The following is a 21,953-nucleotide window of genomic DNA, read 5'->3' as shown; positions in this document are numbered from 1 at the left end:
AAATGTAAAAAAGTGAATTTAGGCATCACATTATAATGTACAGTATGACAATAGATATAATTTTTGCTGAAGGTTAACAGTGTTATTGACTTTTTTTTTTTTTTTTTTTTTTTAAGTATTCAGTATCAGCCAATATACTGTGTATATTATTTTTCAAAAGTGTTTAAATAATGTTTTAAATCTATTCTTAAGAAGTCTGGGTTTCATTTGTTTAAGGGGAGACACTACAGGCAAAAACGCTGTTACTTTCATGCACCTATCAAGTTTGAGATTTTGCACTTTTTGGTTTTTCATAGTGTTTTTTTCAGACTAGTGGAAAGAAAACATCCAAGAGACACTGTTAAGTTTCTTTTATAGCACTTTATCTATTTGTGTCAATAGATTTCAATTACAATGCATATTTTTAAAGGCTGTTTTCTCAAAATTAGTTTTTTCTTTACACTGAGCCATAAATCTTACACACCAAATTTTAAATTTTTATTCCTGTCTATATCCTGAAGGTTTTTACACAGGGATTTGTTTATATATAATTTGCTTGATTTTATACAACATTTTATTCCCTCAAAAGTTGTAAAAAAATATACCCCCCGTTTCATAGACATGGCTTAAGCTTAGTCCTAGACTAAAATATAAGCCTGAGCTGTTTTAACTGAAAGAAACTTGCACTGACTGATCTTAAAATATAGCAGTTCCTTTGTTTTGTCTCAAGAAGCACACCATAAATGTTTTTTCTAAGGCACATTTATAAAAATTACTTAAATGTCTTAATTGAACTATGGCCTAATCCTGGTTTAGGCTAAGCCCTGTCTATGAAACCAGGCCATGGTGTTTCCTATCTGTTTTTTTTCTGAATTATGTTGTGACGAAATAAGATACCCAAAATTCTTTCTACAAAAACGTTTGACTCTTATATGTCAAAAAAATTAAACAAGAATTTTGAAATTGACTTCATCCAGAGTTTAGATTTTTGTACTAGAAATGTATGTAAATTAGCACATATTTCATTAAGTAATGCCTCATTTGCACATTTAAACCTAACATTTTAGAAAACTTGTAATACAAAAAATGTTTGCAATTATCAATGTAATCAATTAACTGGGTAAGTAAAGTGATAACTATTAGTAATTTTTTTTACCCTATTCGCCTACAGTGTCTCGCCTTAAAAAATACAGTAAAAACAGTAATGCGGAATTGTTAAAACCTTTTCTATTTAATATATTTTAAAATGTAATTTATTACTGTGGCAGCAAAGCTGAATTTTCAGCATCATTATTCCAGTTTTCAGTGTCACATGATCCTTCAGAAATCATCAACAATTTACTGATTTGGTTCTCAAAAAACATTTTTAATTATTATTTATGTTAAAAAATGTATGTTGTGATGAATAATAATTTTGTTGAAATTTTTTTAGGTTTATTTAATTAATACAAATAAAAATAAAATAAACTACACAGAATTTTTTTTTATCATTATAAATGTCTTTTGTCACTTTTGACCAATTTGTGTCATTAAAAGCATTCATGTCTTTAAAATATCTCACCTGAAACTTTTGAATAATAGCGTACACAAATGTGTAACTGTAAAAACAATTAAAAAACATACACTGCCGCTAAAATGTTTGCTCATCAAGGCTGCATTTATTTGATCAAAAATACAGAAAAAAAACTGTAATATTGTGAAATATTGTTTCAAATTTTAAAAAACTGTTTTCTATGTGAATATATTTTAAAATGCAATTTATTCCTCTGATCCAAAGCTGAATTTTTAGAATCATTACTCCAGTCTTCAGTGTCACATGATCCTTCAGAAATCACTCTAATATGCACATTTATTATCTATGTTGAAACAGTTTTGCTGCTTAATATTTTGTTGGAACCTGTGATTTATTTTTGTCAGGATTCTTTATCAAATTAAGAGTTGAAAAGAACTGTATATTTTAAATATAAATCGTTTGTAACAATATAAACTACCATCCAAATGTTTGGTCAGTACATTTTTAATCTTTCTTTTTTTTTAAAGAAATTAATATTTTTATTCCCCTAGGATGTGTTAAATTGAGAAAAAATGATAGCAAAGACTTATATTGTTAGAAAAACAATACCTTTTATTCATCAAGAATTCTGAAAAAGAATCACAGAATCAAATCAAAGTCGAATTACTGTTCCAAAAAAAAAAAAAGAAATAAGTTACACTAAATAACAGTAATTAATCTGCATATTACAATGATTTTTGAAGAATCGTGTGACACTAAAAACTCAAGTAATGGCTGATAAAAATTCAGCTTTGCATAACAGGATGTAATGCCAGCCCAGCAGAGGGAGCCCTCACCCAGTCAGACAGTTGCTGCTCCCTCTGCTGCTTCGTTGGTTATTTCCTGTCTGTCAGCCATAAAGGCAGACCATGCCAAATGAGCAAGTATTGTTTTGCTCTTGTGGATTCTACTAAGCGTTTTCTCTGTTTTCTTTTGCCTTGTTTGTTTTCCAGTTTTAGTCACAGTCATAGTCTTAGTCTTGCCTTGTTCCATTGTTTTATTTAATTCATTACTTTGGACTGCCCTCTTGGTGTCAGGAACATGTCTGTGTTTTGTCCTGTTCTGTCTCTGTTCTGTTTCCCAAGTGTTTTTTCCCCTATGTTTCTAGCGATAATGGTTTAGTCCTTGTCTCCCCCTTTTGGTTTAGTCCTTTTGGTTTAGTCTTGCCCATATTTGTATTTCCCCCTTGTTATCTTGTTAGTGACCACGCCCCCGTTTCAGTGTATTTAAGAGTCTGTGTGTGCACTCCCCATTTGTCCGTCAATGCTTACTGTTACTTCTGTTTGCTTGGTTCATGTACTCATCTTATGCTCCCGGTTTTTGTTTATTTGTATTAGTTTCAGTGTTTTGTTTTAATAAATCTTTATTCGTTCATCTACTCCGGTTCTCCTCATCATTCTCCACTCCTCAACCCCGCCTGGATCGTGACACTTGGATGTTGACCCCCACCTGTCTTACTGGATTATTCTTTTGCCTCGCCCTGGACATTCCTGTTTGTCGGTGTGTGACCCTGCCTGTTCTACCACGATCTGTTAATAAAGCTAGCGTTTGGATCTATCTACGTTGTCATCGAGTCCAATTGTTACACAGGAATAAATTATATTTTAAAATATATTAATATAGAACACCATTATTTTAAACTGTAATAATATTTCACAATATTACAGGTTTATTTCTGTATTTTTGATCAACTAAATGCAGCCTCGATGAGCATATAAGAATTCTTTAAAAACATTAAAAAAATCTTACTGATCCCAAACTTTTAAATGGCAGTGTATATATACAAAACCACCAATATCGGCCGATAACTCATATGGTACGATATATCGTGCATCCCTATAAATAAAAGCTTGGAGTCGTATTAAAAGGGAAATGGACTTTGGGCCTTTACTGTTTTAATTATTTTATCAGTTGTCATTCTGAAAGAACAGAATTAAGGAATAAGGGTAAATTAGCAAACAAGGATTTTGGGACTCACCCTTATCTCTTCCATTTCGCATGTTCTCCTCTTCATCATCCAAACCGTCGTCCACTGCAAAATATACAGACATTACAATTACCACTGAAATCATGAAGTGGGTACTTAGAGGACAGAAGTGAGTGTATAAGAGTACCTGAGTGAAGTTCTTTCACTAAAGACGACATAGTGTTTGTGATTGAGTCTGCAGCCACTAAAAGATCATTACGGAGATTTCTTGGTACACCTGGATGAAAGAAGGTCATTTCAGATCACAATATCCGTCATATGGCATTAGATGTTTGGAATACAGTCAGTTGTAATAAAACTAGTAATATGTAAAAGCCCTAGTCTTCATTTATGGAAAAGATCGGTTTGGATATTCTTCCCTTAAACATCTCCAAAACATCTCTTTAAACTTTTTCTAAACATTTTATAATCATCTTCAACACATGTTCTAAACATCTTCTAATGATATACTAAACAAGTTCTAAGCACCGTCTAAACATATACACATATTCTAACACATCTACTAAACATCTTCTAATCATCTTGTAAACATCTTCAAATCATCTTATGAATGTTCTAAACATCTGTAATCATCTTCCAAACATGTTCCAAACATCTTTTATTCATCTTCTAAACATCTTCTAGTCATATTCTGAAAATTTTCTAATCTTCTTCTAATCATCTTCCAAACATCTTTCAAACCAGATAGCACACGTACATCTGCAAGATATCTGTTAAAGAACACTTGATCTGGAAAGCATCTGTTTTGTACAAACATCTGACAGACACATGTAAGATCAGTCAGTTTTACGCACATTCTAAATCATAAATGTCTTAAAGACATCTAATCTGTCAAACACTCTAAAAAATATGTCTTCCAGATGTAAATGCAGACATCAAATAGACGTCTCTGTGATATATGTGTGCTATCAGGGTAATGATATTCTAAACATGTTCGAAGCACCATCTAAACATATATCATCATCTTCTAATCATGTTTAATAATCTTCTAAATATGTTCTAATCATCATCCAAATATGTTCTGAACATTTTCTCTAAATCTTCTAACCAGCTTTAAAAACATGTTCTAAACATCTTTTATTTATCTTCTATACATCTTCTAATCATATTCTCAACATTTTCTAATCCTCTTCTAATCATATAATATTCTAGTTATCTTCCAAACATCTACTAAATATCTTCTGATCATCTTCCAAACATCTTCTAAACATCTAATTATATTCTGGACATTTTCTAATCTTCTAAATGTCTTGGTTATCTTTCAAACATCTTCTAATGATATTCTAAACATGTTCTAAGCACCATCTAAACATATTCTACACATCTACTTAACATCTTCTAATCATCTTGTAAACATCTTTTAATCATCTTTAACAATCTTCTAAACATGTTCAAATCATCTTCCAAAAATGTTCTAAACATTTTCTATTCATCTTCTAAAGATTTTAAAAACATGTTCTAAACATCTTTTATTCATCTTCTAAACATTTTCTAATAATTTTCTAATCGTATTCTGAACATTTTCTAATCTTCTAATCATATTATCTTCTAGTTATCTTCCAAACATCTTCTAAATATCTTCTAATCATATTCTGAACATTTTCTAATCTTATTCTAATCATATTATCTTCTAGTTGCCTTCCAAACATCTAATAATATCGTAAACATGTTCTAATATTCTTCTAAACATCTTCTAATCATCTTCCAAACATCTTCTGAACATCTTCTAATCATTTTCTAATCTTCTTCTAATCATCTTCCAAACATCTTCTAATCATATTATAAACATTTTCTAATATTCTTATAACATTTAATCATCTTCCAAACATTTTCTGAACATCTTCTAATCCTATTCTAATAATTGTCTAGTCTTTTTCTAATCATATTCTAAACATCTTCTAATCATCTTCCAATCATCTTCCAAACATCTTCTAATCATTTTCTAATCTTCTAATCATCTTCCAAACATCTTCTAATCAAATTCTAAACATCTTCTAATCATCTTCCAAACATCATCTAATCTTCTTCTAAACATCTTGTGTGCATGATAATGTCAATGCAAAGCTTCAGACTTCTCACCCTGAGAGAAGGCATCCAGCACGTCATCTCCGACCCCTGCCAGGCAGTCCTGTGGCGTGTGTGTGGGGGTTGAGCCGGCTGATGTTGAGCGGATGGGCATAGGCATGGTGCAGCTGGCACTGTGGCTGGGAGATGAGTGGGGCGAACTCCCCGTCTGAGTCTATAGGAGAGAGAACACAAAAATTACACTAGATATGTAACAACCTGAACCTCCATCGGTCCCTCGCTCCCCAAGAAGCACTAATAAAAAACCACTACTGCAGACACACCTATAGATATCTGATCTGTTTCTTTAGATTGTAGCGCATGCTTTGTGGCCTGAGAGCTCACTGAACAGCATGCAAGTGCCATTAGAGGAGCAAAAGGATGGTAGAAAAGGGCCGCGCTGTCCCACAGATTGATGCTGGGCCCAGGGCCTGTGGCCCACTGCCAGGCAGCAGATGGCTGGCCAGACTGCAGTCACATTAGACGTGAGGTGCTTAGCCCTGATGAAAGGAGAGCAGGTCTCTGATATTTGGCAGGGAGACATGCGGCTCGTGGTCCCTCCCTGGGTCACAGGAACAAAGCAGCGGGACTTGACTGGAAATGGGAGCTTCATGTCCTCGTTATGAGGAGCAGACGTGACAGAGATCGCCCACAGAGACAGTCTGCGATAAGCTCATGACATATCCATGCTTTGTTCCCATTAAGCAACTTTCACTTATCAGTCATTTTTAAAGATTTGTAGTTTTTCTAGATTTGTAATTGTTGAACAGTGTCAGCATTTGCTAAGCCTTATATAATGTCAAGCCTTTATGGCTTTTGACCTTTTGTTGAACAAAATGGACTGATTCTCCAAAAATGACAAAAAGAGTAGGGATGCATGACTATTAAAGCGGACATTGAATGCCCATTTTCCACATGCTGGTTTGATTCTCTCTTTAAATGCTTCCATTTTTTTGTGTATTCGGTGGAGCATTACCATAAAAAAACAAAACTAATTCAATGTGTCATCAGTGGCTCTGATGTCAGAAGAAAATAAAGACTCTTATGTTCACTTTTACATTCAAGTACAAAACACCTGCATTGCTTACGAGACATTGTCGCTACAGCTGCTCAAGCGCAGAGAAAATGGCGGACAGCGTACCACTGGCTGAGGGTGGAAATATGCTTATACGGGACAGTCCATCAGCGGCTGTGGGTGGGGCCTAAGCAATACTTCATACTGCTCAGAAAATCAAAACGCTTGAAAATTGAGACTGTTTAGGTTTTTTGGGGATTAAAAAAAGTTTTATTTTCTAATCATATTCTAAACATTTTCTAAACTTCTTCTAACCCTGATAGCACATACATCTCGGAGACGTTTATTTGACATCTGCATTTACATCTGAAAGACATATTTTTTTAGAGTGTTTGCTCATCTTCAATACGTCTATAGGACGTTTCCTATCGGATGTCAAATAGACGTCTATCTGATGTTTGTACACATCAGATGCTTTCCAGATAAAGTGATCTTTAACAGACATCTTGCAGACGTACTAGTGCTATCTAGGAAACATCTAAACATCTTCTAACCATCTTTTAATCATATTATAAACATTTTCCAATCTTCTTCTAAACATCTTTCAAACATCTTCTAAACATCTAATCATTTTCAGAACATTTTCAATTTTTTAAATATCACCTTTCAAACATCTTCTAATGATATTCTAAACATGTTCTAAGCACCATATTAACATATCCCTGATAGCACACATACTTCTCTCGGAGACGACTATCTGACATTTGCATTTACATCTGCAATATGTATTTATTAGAGTGTTTGCTCATCTGCAATACGTCTATAGGACGTTTCCTATCAGATGTCAAATAGATTTCTATTAGATGTCTTTAAGATGTTTATTATTTAGAATGTAAAACAGACATCTTGCAGATGTATGTGTGCTATCTGGGATTCTACACATCTACTAAACATGTTCTAATCATCTTGTAAACATCTTTTAATCATCTTTAATAATCTTCTAAACATTTAATCATCTTCCAAACATGTTCTAAACATTTTCAATACATCTTCAAACCATCTTTAAAAACATGTTCTAAACATCTTTTATTCATCTTCTAAACATCTTCTGAACATTTTCTAATCTTCTTCTAAATGTCTTCTAATCATCTTCTAATAATATTATAGACATTTTCTAAAACACCCTTTTTACCTTGTGAAAAACAGCTCTGTTCACAGCGACCTGTTTCGGTGCATCTTTAAATGCTAATGAGCTACTGCTCACTCCATCCCTCTCTCCCTCAATTTTTTGTGTATTCAGTGGCGCACTGCCATCAAAAACAAATCTAATTCACTGTGTCCTCAGTGGCTCTAATGTCAGGTGAAAAAAAGAAGACTTATGTTCACTTTTACATCCAAGTACAAAACACCTGCATTACTTATGAAACATTGTTGTCGCTTCAACTGCTCGAGTGCAGAGAAAATGGCGGGCAGCGTACCACTGGCTGAGGGCAGAACTATGCTAATACGGGACAGTCCATCAGCGGTCGTGGGCAGAGCCTGAGCAATATGACTTCATACTGCTCAGAAAATCTAAACGCTTGAAAATTGAGACTGTTTAGGTTTTTTGGGGATTAAAAAAAGAAGTGAATGGATTTTTATCATAGTGTCCACACTTTTATATGCAAACACCATGTAAAAGTGAATTTCGTATCCGATGTCCCCTTTAAAATACATGAAGACTTTCCAAGCACAATACATATGTTAAATCAAACTTTTGCAGCTGTGACCTTATGTGTTTACTCCAGAATTTCTGAGCTGTATTAAAGGAACACTTACTGCCTGTTTCTGCTCTTCATCCTGTCAGCCAGAAGATGAGAGATGACAGTGAGCGAAAGCAGACACGTCAGAGAGACAGCGGTGGAAGAGAGAAAGGTGAGGAAAAAAAAGTGAGCATACAGCGAGAAAACAAATGAAGTTTTCATACATGGTGTGGAAAATGAAGAGCCAGATTGTTGCCCAAAAAGTTTCGTACCTTCAGCAGCCTCATGAGACCTTCCAGCTGGACCATTAGCTCTCTCCTGCTCTCCTGCAGGGCCGACATGCGCCTTTCCAACTCGTCTTTTCTGTGCCTGCACCAAACGACAAACAAAATGAATAAATGAATCACCATATGAATCATAAAAATCAATGACTGCCAAATATACGCGACTTAAAGGGCACATATGATGGAAAACAGGATTTTCTTTGCTCTTGTGAAATAAAAAGCTCCTTGTACTATGTTCATAATGCAAAGCTCCCTCCACAACCCACTCATACAATTTTAAAAACTCAGTGGGAAAAATGTCTCATGCTAAAATGGGATTGAGAACCACAAGAGGAGGATATTCACATATACTATTCTTAAAGGTACAGTAGCAAAACAGCTTTTTAGGGTTAAAAAAAATCATGAGAAATGTGTGGGATATGACCCATTTCAACTCAGAAATGCACATAATGTGCCTAAATCTCCATGAAACCAAAACAAAGAGAGCAAAAACCTCCCATAATGGAAATGTGCACATTCACTCATCTAATGAGACCAACATATTATTAAAAAACTAATTTGGCTCCTACATGCCCTCTGGTGCCCATGAAAGGTATTTCGTTTAAATGACTTGAAACAATGACTACAGGGAGTGAAATCCCATTCAGTCCATTTAAAGCCTGTTATGTTTCTAACAACCTCAAATGTTCTGAAACGCTCCAGGTAATTGATGTTATGGGTAATTTAAAGTTACAACTCAAATTCTGTTGGGTTTTGTCCATGCAGGTATAAAGGCTGTGTGTGAAAGTGTTTGTGTACCGTAGCAGTCGTAGCTCTGCCAGTAGAGTGGGGTTCTGCTGGGCTTTCTCAGGAGTGGGTTGAGAAGCCTGTTCATGTTCTAGACGTAGACGCTGGATTTCCTGCAGTATCTCTCTGTATGCACAGGAATTAAAGTGAAATTCATTGGGATCTACTGAAAGCACACAATTCTAATGTAAAGCTGTCTCTGTAATCACTCTTTGGCTTTAATAATAATAATAATAATAATAATAATAATCATAATATAATAGTCAAACATGAACTATTTAAGTTAATAATACACTATATAACTATATATACACTATAAACATAATTTTTATATAACAATAATAATAATAGACACTAAAAGCACTCAATTCTAATGTAAAAAAGTCTGTTTAATTACTCATTTAATAATAATAATAATAGTAATAATAATAATAATAATAATAATTCAATTTACACTAAATATTTAAATGATTAATATACTATAATATAACTACAATAATAGTAATAAACACTGAAAACACTCAATTCTAATGTAAAACAGTCTCTGTAATCACTCTTGTCTTTAATAATAACAAATAAATAATAATTTATAATAATAATTATTATTATTATGTTATTGTAATAATATTATTAATAGTAAAACATTAAATATTTAAAGTAATAATATACTATATAATAATAATAATAATTATAATAGACACTGAAAGCACTCAATTCTAATGTAAAACAGTCTCAATAATAATTATTAATAGTAAAACATTAAATATTTAATTATAAATATAGCTACATAATAATAATAATAATAATAATAATAGACACTAAAAGCACTGGATACTAATGTAACATTCTCCGTAATCACTCTTGCCTTAAATAATAATAATTATTATTATTAATAGTAAAACATGAAACATTTTAATTAATAATAACTATATATTCTATATAATAATAATAATAATAATAATAATAATAGACACGGAAAGCACTTAATTGTAGTGTAAAAGTCTCTTTAATCACTCATCTTTAATAATAAGAATAATAATAAATTCTTATAATTATAATAATTAAATTATTATTATCATTATTATTATTAAAAGTAAAACAAAACATTTAAAGTAATAATATACTATATAACTATATAATAATAATTAATATTAATAATAATAATAATAGACACTAAAAGCACTCAATTCTAATGTAACAGTATCTGTTACATCCGTATCACTCTTGCCTTTATTAATAATAATCATTATTATTTTTATTATTATTATTAATAATAAAACATGAAATATTTAAATTAATAATACACTACATAACTATATAACAATACAAATAATAATAATAAACACTGAAAGCAGTCAATTCTAAAGTAAAAGTCTCTGTAATAACTCTTGTCTTTAATAATAATAACAATTACATATTTAAATTAATAATATACTATGCAACTATATAATAATAACAGATATTATTGCTATAATTATTAAACCAATTATTAGTTATATAGTAGTTAAATTAATGAAATGTGTTTTTATTAGTTAAATAATCAAATCTAATAATAATAATAATTATTATTATTAATTATTTAATTCATTGTAATTAATAAGTATTATTTGTAAATATTTAATCTTTTTTGTTTCAATAATTAAATATATTACATATTACATATATGAAATATATAATATATTAGTTCTCGCTGTTAACTAGCTATTTGAATTATTATTACTCTAAAATTAAATTAATTGTAATTAAGTATAAATTGTAAATAATACCTAAATATTTAATTACATTTTCATTGAGTAATTGAATATATTACAATATTAATAATATGAAAAATATTATTATTATTATTATTATTATTATTATTATTATTATTATTATTATTATTATTACTGTTTAAATAACATTTAACTTAAATATTTAATGTTTTTATCGGTTGAAAAATTAAATATATTCCATAATTACAGCATTTTAATTATGGTTATTCTTTTATGGAACAGTAAACATGAATACATAATGACTTTAAATTTAGCTTGAAGAGATGTAGTTCCATCACAAAGCAAGAAACATCCAACTTATCAAAACCGCACCTGTTTTTATTCTCTAGTTCTGCGATGAGCTGCCTCTGTTGCTTATTAGCATCGAAGTTGAAACCCAGATCAGTTGGAGGGCATTGCTGAAAGACAAAATAATTAGTTTTACTGAAACTGTGCAAAACTAATTAAAAAGATGGCAATAAATGAACACATAAACAAAACATGTTGCATAGTTATAGAGCATAAAAGCCAGATGTAGAGCAAAATGACTATTAACTAAACATGCTGTTGATTTTCAATAAATTCCACACAAAAATTGTCCTCCTTTGTGAAGTGTTGAGGTGTAATTGGAGTGTGTTCGTGAATTGAGTCTCACGGTGGAGTTGCTGGCCTCTGCCGCCAGACGAGCAGCATATCGAGCGATAAGACGATGTTCTTCATCCAGTCTGCTGGGACTCTCAAGGGTGCTGCAGACCAGACAGACAGCATAAGAAGAAATACATAGAGCAGGAAGAAGCATAGAGGCAAAGAGAGTGATGGAGCATGAGACGGATGATGGCAGATGTGAATTCCAGAAATCACCATGAGTAATGAAACATCTGAGATGATAGATGAGCATCAGGAAACCGTTTGGGGAAGATGCTCTAAAATGTGGCTGCTCAAGCTACAAGCTACTGATAGTTCAGAGCAGCTTAACTACAGCCATGATACATCATTTATTATAACACTAATAACTTTTACTACTACTAATATAATATAATATAATATAATATAATATAATATAATATAATATAATATAATATAATATAATATAATATAATATAATATAATATAATATAATAGCAACTGTGAAATCAGGGCTTTCAAAGCTTAGAAGTACTTTTAATCTAGAGGTTATGATACATAATATAACACTAGAATAATAATATATTTTATTCGTCTAATCTAATATAGGGTTTTTTCAAAATTTGTAGTAGATTTTGAGTAAATATTTTGTAAATGTCCATTTAATTTCAGCAATTTTATATTTATTACACACAAATAAACAATAATAGTATAATATTTAAGATGTCTGAGTAAATTTGCCATTTAATTATATGTATATACATTTGTTAGCCAAAGTCAAGATATAATATAGATTTTTTCTCATTTTTTGTGAAATATTATTTCTAAATATTTTTTCATTTAAGTGTTCACTTACTTTAAGCAATATATATATATACATTTATTATACACAGTCATTGCAATATAGTAATATTTAAAAAAAATATATTTAATTTTATACACATTTGTTACAGTCAAGATATAATATAATATAAAGTCAAGATATTATAATATAATATAATAATGCACTTTCCAAAAATTTGTAATGAATTTTGAGCCAATATTTTGTAAATGCTAATTTTAATTACAACAATTTTATATACATTTATTGTAAACAAAGTCAAGATATATAATATATTTTTCCCCAAATTGTCTGCAGTGAATTTTGAGTAATATTTGATTTCATTTAGGTGTTTATCATAAACAGAGTAAATAATATAATATAATATTTACAATTTTTATTTACATTTGTTACAAAGTCAGGATAATATAATATAATATAACATAATATAATATAATATTTACAATTTTTGTAATTAATTTGAGTAAATATTTTGTAAATGTTCATTTAATTACAGAAATTTTATGTAAAGTTATTGTAAACAGTCAAAATAGAAAGTATAAATTTTTTGTAAATATTCATTTAGTTACTAGAATTTTGATATACGTTTGTTACAAAGTCAAGATAATATAACTAATTATAATATAAAATTGTATTATATTTCATATAATATAATATGTATATAAATGTTTATTATACAGAAATTCATTAATATAATATAATATAATATAATATAATATAATATAATATAATAATGCATTTTCCATTACATTTTTGTAAACAAACTGAAGATATATAATACACTACAGATATTTTTACAGAAATTTCGTATAGATAATTTTTTATATATATTTACATTATATTATTTATCTAATTAAGGATTATTAATATATCAGTCTTAGCATTTCCTTCAACCTAAAAGAGCATGTAGCTTGTGTGTGAATGGATGTGTGCAGTGCAAGCATAGGCTGTAGTGTGCTATAGGGTTTGGCATATGGCTGGAGCAGATGACGGAGCATATGTTTTCCTTCCTCGTTAAGTGCTCTACAATTAGGAGTGAATCACGTATGCATATGTGTGAATGTGTATGTTCTACGACTCAGACACCGCACAAAAACACACATTTATCCACATGGACGTGCCACATTCATCCATCAAACGTAACACAAATATTATAATAGTGTGATAATACAATAGGATAATAAATGAGTGTAGTGCTGTGTCGGTCCCTGTGGCCCCACTGCTGTGACCCGTCTGAACTCTCACGCTCTCAGCGGAGTGATTCATTAAGAGGCTTGTTTTCATGCCAGACGTCTCACAGACAGACATGCTGTTTATAATAATCAGTGTCATGCTGAGATTGATCCACTGGAATCCACTTATTGATATGGCACCCTGACAGCGACTCTTAGACCCTTATATTGACACTTAAAGGTGCTCTGGGTAATTTTTTCTCATTAAAAAGCTTTACACAAAGAAATGAGGAGCACTTTAGACAAATATGTTTCAAATTATGTGCACTTATTCAAGATAAATACCAGTGCATAGCAAGGGACTAAAAAAAAATCTCATTAGGCAGAAAAGCTATGGGTGAATAACTGTGTCCTAGAAGAAACAAAGGGGTCTTCCTTAAATTATTTAAGTAAGGAATAATTGACTTCGGGCTGTAGAATTCTTAGAAAATACTGCACACCCGAGGTGGTGATGTGGCCGTTCCACCTCGGGTGTGCATTATTTTCACAGAATTCTACAGCCCGAAGTCAATTATTCCGCTTACCACACCTCAAGACATCGATCAGATGATATATTTCAAGACATTCGTCTGGTTTTTATCCTTAAAACGCTATTGTGAATAGGATTAATTTCTTACGCATGTCATCCAACAGCTTCGTTGCTAGTTCCAAAACGTCATTTTAGACCTAGTAACGACGCTTGAGCCGTTGATAGCAAACTAAGGGGCCATTCACATGTAGCGTCTTTTGCACGCTCAAGTTCGTTATTTCAAATGTAGACGCGCGGCTTGCGCGCGCATAATGGAAGCGACGCGGTCACGACACGTGCGCGCCTAGCGTTTTCCACGCGTTTTTAGCCCGCGACATGTGAACGGCCCCTAAGGCCCCGATCACACCGAACGCGTTTTTGCAGTTGGAGGCGCCTCTTTTGAATGGTTTTCTGTTGGCAGTGAGCGTTCTGCGCACTGCTTAGGGGCCGTTCACATGTAGCGTCTTTTGCGCGCACAAGTTCGTTATTTCAAATGTAGACGTGCGGCTTGCGCGCGCATAATGGAAGCGACGCGGTCGCGACGCGCACGCGGTGCGACGCGCTCGTTTTTTCCAGCCGCGTCCGCGCCGCATCGAGATAAAAAACATCTCAGCTTTTCAGAATGCCGCAAGCGCACCGCAGGTCATGTGACATGAACAACCAATCAGCTTTCTCACGTTTTTCCGTTACATTGAAACCTCAGCAGAAACATGGAGGAGCAGCTCATCATTGTGGTCCAGGGATTTCCTGAACTTTATGATTTGTCAAGCCCCCATTATTTTGACGCTAATAGAAGAAACAATGCATGGAGACGCATAGGGGCTTGGAGCTAGAGCGCAGCTGATGGTTGCTTAGAAACAGAACACGCTTTCGGAGCGCAAGCGCCCGAGTGCTTTGTTGATAAGGAAGAAAGCGGAGCGCCTAGCGTTTTCCACATGTTTTTAGGCGCGACATGTGAACGGCCCCTTATGCGCCCCGGGCGCCTCGCGTTTTCGCCGCCTGCTGCGCCTCGCGTTTTTGCAGGAGCGCTCTGAGCGCCTGAAGATGAAAAAAAATAAACTCTGAGCGGAAAAACGCCCAACGTCATTCGCGTTCTTTTCCACTGTCCAATCGAATGAATGGAGAGGCGGGCCTTCTGTTGTGGTGACGAAAGTTTACCGTTGCTTAAAAAGTCTGGAGACTGCAAGAAATGGAGGAGAAACCTTTGGTGTCTGTCGTGGGTAACCCGGAGCTGTATTTTTTAGGGTTTCTGCTAATATGACAGTTTACTTAACAGCAAACAACTAAGATTTTAGAGAGCTCGCGCTATAATCCTTTGATTTGATTGACAGGACAGCTGTTTTGGTCGTTGCTTAGCAACATAAAAAAAACGCAGCACACTGCTCTTTTATTAAAAGTCACCGAAAAAGGCAGTGCTGTGCGCCTCGCGTTTTTAGAACTAAAAGACGCGTTCGGTGTGATCGGGGCCTAATGCAGTTAATAATGAAGTTTAGACCGACCAACAGACAAGTAGACGGACGGCAAGAGAGGGGGGAGAGAGTTTAAGATCGTAAATTACCTCTCTCAAGTCTGTGTGTCTCTCAAAGGTGACTGGCAGCATTGTCTCTACTGACAGTTAAACTTTAAGTTCATTTTCTTCACGACCACGCCGGTGTTACCTCACGTGAGAACTGTCATGTCGTTTTTAAGTTGTTTATCGTCAGAGATGCGCTAACAACATTAGCGCGAATGCTAACGTGAGTGCTAACTGTATGTGTGTGCATCTGTGAGTGAGAGAGAGCGAGAGAAATAGAGTATGTGCTTTCCGTACATAATAAAACGTAATATTGTGGAAAAAACATGGACATAATCTGTCGTTTTTTTCCTGTTGTTTACCGTATGTATTAGTTTTGCCAGTGTCACTGTAGCTTTTGGTTATTTTGCCGTTTTGGGCTGTAAGGACCTTTGAAATAACTGAAATCGTGTGGCGAAGTGATATAGACATGTACACGGGGCAGCCGTGGCCTAATGGTCAGAGAGTCAGATTTGTAACCCAAAGGTTGCAGGTTCGAGTCTCAGGTCCGGCAGGGATTGTCGGTGGGGAAGATGAATAACCAGCACTCTCTTCACCTTCAATACCACGACTGAGGTGAGTCCCCTGAGCAAGGCACTGTACCCCCAACTGCTCCCTGGGCGCCGCAGCAATGGCTGCCCACTGCTCCGGGTGTGTGTTCACTACTGTGTGTGTGTGCACTTGGATGAGTTAAATGCAGAGCACAAATTCCTAGTATGGGTCACCATACTTGGCCTCCTTTCCTTTCCTTCCTTTCCTTTACTGCGGTCAAAAGCTGCCTGGAACTACGTTCGCCGTGCGTTTCCCTGAAAATAATGCACACCTCTAGAACGTTCGTCAGCCAATCAGATTCAAGCATTCAACGGCCCTGTAGTATAACTGGAAATATGCCCCTGCAAACCTAATAATAATAATAATAATAATAACAGTGGAAATATGTCCCTGCAAACTTAATAATAATTATTAATAACAACAATACATTTAACACTATAATAATATTAAATTATATTAAACTGTATTCAAATTTACAGCAATATGCAATTTTGAACGTGTATTCCAAATATTAAAGTTCTATAATTATTAATTAATGAATTAATTAATTAATTTAAACATTACTAAAATGAAAACAATTATTACAAATATTAAATTATGACAAATAAATAAATAAATAAATATCCGAAATTTTAAACATTACTAAAATTAAAATAATTAATATAACAATAATAATTATTATTATTGTTATTCATTATTATTAGAGCAACATTACAGTAATATGCAATTATTAAAATATTATTACAAATATGTACATTTTATTCCAAAAATTTAATTACTAAAATTAAACAAACAGATAACTAAATAAATAAATAATACATTTATTACTATAATAATATTTAATTATATTAAAATGTATTAGAAATGTTGAACTTTACTAAAATAAAAACTATATATACATATTTTAAATAGTAAATTACTAAAAATAAACAAACATAAATAAATAACACATTTAACACTACAATTAATAATTTTTTTAATAATATTAAACTGTATTCAAACTTTTAAACATTACTAAAATTAAAACAATAATACAATTATTATTATTCATTATTATTACAATATGCAATTATTAAAATGTTATTCCGAAAATGTACATTTTATTCAAAATATTTAATTACTAAAAATAAATAAATGAATACATTTAACACTATAATAATAATATTCAATTATATTAAACTATTCACAATTTTACAGTAATATGCAATGTTATTTCAAATATTAAATTACTCAAATGTAATTAATTCATATTATAATTTATTTATTTAACACTATAATAATGTTTAATTATATTAACCTTTCTATATTTTTTTATTATTCTGTATTGGAAATTTTAAACATTACTAAAAAAAATCATAATATAATTATTATTATTAACATTACAGTATGCAATTATTAAAATGTAAAATGTTATTTTGAATATTAAAATACAAAACTAATAATAAGAATAATAGTAGTAATAATAATAACAACATTACATTACAACATTTAAATATTAAAACTGCATTCGAAATCTTACAAATAATAGTAAAATATTGAATTATTATTATTATTATTATTATTACATATAACATTACAAGAATATTCAATTATATTAACTGTATTTGAAATATAACAAATGTATTAAAATAAATAAATAAATTTATATTACATAAATGAAACATTACAATAATGTAATTATTAAAATGTTATTTTAAATATGTAAATGTTATTCCAAATATCAAATTACTAAAATTTAATTTTAATTAAGTTAATAAATAAATAAGTAAATTAAGTTAATAAGTAAATAAATAATATGGTAATAAAAATGATCATCATCATTCTATTTGAAATATTACAAATTACTTAAATTAAAATTAATTAATAACTTAATTCATTAATTAATATTATAATTATTTTATTATTATCATGACTATTTTACATTTAACAATAAAATAATATGCAGTTATTAAACTTTTGTTATTATTATTATTATTATTATTATTATTATTTAACACTTTGGTGTGCTTCAAAAAGTGCATCCAAGCAAAAACAAAGCAAATCTAATAGCGAAAACAATCTAAATTTTATAGACTGACCATAACAATGGAGTCCCATGTGTGTGATCCACCAGACACACAATGAGTATAAGCGAAAAAATGTCCAAACACACAGTCCCTTATGGAAAATTAAAAACTGGTGGCACAAAGCTTACTCAACACAGTCTAAAAAAGGGAAAATCGATCAAATACAGATCACATCACCTCAACTTTACAGCCAAAATAAAATGATAGAGTATGGCAGCTAGAAGTGACAGTGTGAACATTTGCCATTCATAATACATATTAACAAACAAACAACTTCATAGTTATTAGTTTGTCAAATCAATAAAGATCCCTTAAGGAGCATTAAATCCAATAGACAATAGCCAATAAAGTCAAATTCTAACATTTTACATTCTAAAACAAAGATTATTGTAAAACAAAAATAAGTATACTCCGACCCATTCCAATGCAAAAGTCAATAAAGGACATGAAGAGCATATCAGCACTCTCTGTTCGGTGAGACTGTAATAGAGGTGGAGTCTATGATTTCATATCCACTGACAGGTGGTCAATACTCACTTAACTTCAAATTAAAAACTCATTCAGAGCAAATGGAAAATGATATTTCTGTACTGGCAGCAAGACTGGCCATGACCCAGCAGACGATAAATTCTACACAAGGCCACTTGTCCTTGAAGGCCCGACCCGGTAAATGAACGTGTGCCTGAGAGGTGCACCGTCAGCAGAGAGACTCGATCGTGCTCATTGTCCCGCCTACCGCTCTGATGTTCCTACAAGGCCATGCAATTACACCCAAAATGAGTAAGAGAGAGAAGGAGAAATTTCTTATGAAGGTTCATGAGGCACAGCATCTTGCTGTTCATGGTTTGAATGTTAGAGATACCAAGGATGTTGTAATATGTTATATACAGTTGAAGTCAAAAGTTTGCATACACCTTGCAGAATCTGCAAAATGTTAATTATTTAAGCAAAATAAGAGCCATCATACAAAAAGCATGCTATTTTTTATTTAGTACTGACCTGAATAAGATGTTTCACATAAAAGACGTTTACATATAGTCCACAAATGAAAATAATAGTTGAATTTATAAAAAATTACCCTGTTCAAAAGTTCACATAGACTTGGTTCTTAAAACTGTGCTGTTACCTGAATGATCCACAGCTGTGTTTTTATTTAGTGATATTTATAGTGTTATAGTGTATTTAAACCCTTTCCAACAATGATTGTATGATTTTGAGATCATTGAGCACAACTGAGGGACTCATATGCAACTATTACAGAATTACAACTATTACAAATGCTCACTGATGCTCCAGAAGGAAACATGATGCATTAAAAGCCAGGGGGTGAAAACTTTTGAACAGAATGAAGATGTGTACATTTTTCTTATTTTGCCTAATTTTTTTATCATTTGGTATTGCCCTTCAGAAGCTACAGAAGATACTTACATGTTTCCCAGAAGATAAAATGAGTTAAATTTATCCTGATCTTCAAATTCAAAAGTTTTCACCCCCTTTGCTCTTAATGCATCATGTTTCCTTCTGGAAGTCCTGGAGTCCCTCGGTTGTCCTCAGTGTGAAATGTGTCTTTCTGGTCTTTAAATCTGATTGGCTGAGAAGAGTATGATATTCTAGTGACAACAGGACTCTAATTGGTTCACTGTGTGTATCTCCGCTTCTGTTATTTCTCATAGCGAGTGTCATGGTGGATGTCCAAATCCACTGTAATTTTATAAATAACACTGCTTTTGTGTCACGGAATATAGTTTTAAGAGTTTTTTAGAGTGAGAATGTACTTGTTTTTTAGAGTGTATAATGTCTACTTGAAAATTTGCTTGAATGTTAAGATGTGAGCTCCAGGGCGTCAGCGGCCGTTCAGTGCTCATGAATCCACCGAGAGCAGCCCTACCTCGGCCAGATCTTCTGAAATTTGCTGTCGACCTTCTGATGTCTCTATAGTGGTTACACATGCAATATTATTCATTTTGGCTAAATCTAACAGGCTGTCTTTGGTCTCTTTAATCTATTCATCAAAAAAATCTACTGCAGTTATTTTTCTCATGCCTCCTCTTTAATCGGGCTGTTAGACTATGAGGATTGGCCATTAGGTTTATAGACGTGGCTGCTCGCCACTTGTGCGCCACCCAGATCACGTCCTAGGTTTGTACCAAGTGTCACTACTAAAGTGGAACAGGATGATGATTTTGTAACTGTGTGCAAGTGTACATAAAGCTGTCTGTTTTATAAATTGCATGAGCAATGTCATTTTGGAAAGTCATCTTCATCAAGCCGTAATGCACAGCATTACTGTCCAAACAAAATCATCACGACTTACAACACGGCAGACATCAGCAATGTCAAAAGTTCTGGTACTTCAGGACTAAGATAAAATATTTAAAAGAAAAAACAGACTCATTTTCCACAGACAGACAGCTGCTTTCCAAAGCTGTATTTCTTTGTTGTTTCACTAAAATACTAAAGTTTGGGGTCATAAGCATTTTTTAAGAATCTGATACTTTTAATAAGCAAGGACACATCAAATTAATTAAAGGTGATGGTAAAGACATTTATAATGATTTCTATTTCAAATAAATACTGTTTAACTTTCTATTTAACAAAAAATCCTGAAAAAAAAGTGTATCAAGGTTTCCAAAGAGATAGTTCACCCAAAAATTCTGTCATTAATTCCTCAACCTCATGTCGTTCCAAACCCGTAAGCTATTTGTTTATCTTAGGAGCACAAATTAAGATATTTTTGATAAAATCCGAGAGCTTTCTGACCCTGCATTGACAGCAACACAACTGACATGTTCAAGACCCAGAAAGGTAGTAAAGACATTGTTAAAATAGTTATAATGGTAAAAGAATACTTTTTGTGCACAAAGAAAACAAAAAGAATGACTTTATTCAACAATTTCTTCTCTTCTGTGTCAGTCTTTACTACCTTTCTGGGCCTTGAACGTGGTAGTACCAATGCTGTCTATGCAGTGTCAGAAAGCTCTCGGATTTCATCAAAAATATCTTAATTTGTGTTCTGAAGGCAAACAAAGCTCTTAAGGGTTTGTAATGACATGAAGGTGAGGAATTAATGACAGAATTATCATTTTTGGGTGAACTATTATCATCCCTTTAAGCAGCACAACTGTTTACAACATCAACAAATCACCATATTAGATTGATTTCCGAAGGATCATGTGACACTGAAGACTGGAGTAAATGATGCTGAAAACTTAGTTTTGCATCACAAAAATATATACAATTTTAAAAATTATTTAAATAGAACACAGTTCTTTCAGGTTGTGTTATTTCACAATATTGCTGTTTTTACTGTATTTTGATCAAACAAATGCAGCATAATATAATTCTCTCAAAAAAAAACCTCTTTATATACCTCAGCAATAATTATTTACAGTACTAAATAATTATTTAGTATTTATAT

At 32.2% G+C, this 21,953-nt stretch overlaps 1 protein-coding gene across 4 annotated transcripts in view; it reads right to left on the bottom strand.

Annotated features, from left to right (window-relative positions):
- The window catches only part of dtnbb (dystrobrevin, beta b), a 75,960-nt gene that overhangs the window by 6,820 nt on the left and 47,187 nt on the right, over nucleotides 1-21,953 (bottom strand). For all 4 annotated transcript variants that reach the window (XM_073826516.1, XM_073826514.1, XM_073826515.1 and 1 more), the window contains 8 exons: nucleotides 11,816-11,906; nucleotides 11,494-11,579; nucleotides 9,422-9,535; nucleotides 8,612-8,708; nucleotides 8,416-8,436; nucleotides 5,598-5,757; nucleotides 3,646-3,735; nucleotides 3,510-3,563 (listed from right to left, as the gene is read on the bottom strand). In XM_073826516.1, coding sequence (XP_073682617.1) covers nucleotides 3,510-3,563; nucleotides 3,646-3,735; nucleotides 5,598-5,757; nucleotides 8,416-8,436; nucleotides 8,612-8,708; nucleotides 9,422-9,535; nucleotides 11,494-11,579; nucleotides 11,816-11,906 — 713 coding nt within the window. The remainder of the gene's footprint in view (nucleotides 1-3,509; nucleotides 3,564-3,645; nucleotides 3,736-5,597; nucleotides 5,758-8,415; nucleotides 8,437-8,611; nucleotides 8,709-9,421; nucleotides 9,536-11,493; nucleotides 11,580-11,815; nucleotides 11,907-21,953) is intronic.

Source organism: Garra rufa, chromosome 21 (genome assembly GCF_049309525.1).
Source record: "Garra rufa chromosome 21, GarRuf1.0, whole genome shotgun sequence".
Classification (NCBI taxonomy): Eukaryota; Metazoa; Chordata; class Actinopteri; order Cypriniformes; family Cyprinidae; genus Garra; species Garra rufa.
This window is presented reverse-complemented; position numbering and strand designations above follow the sequence as displayed.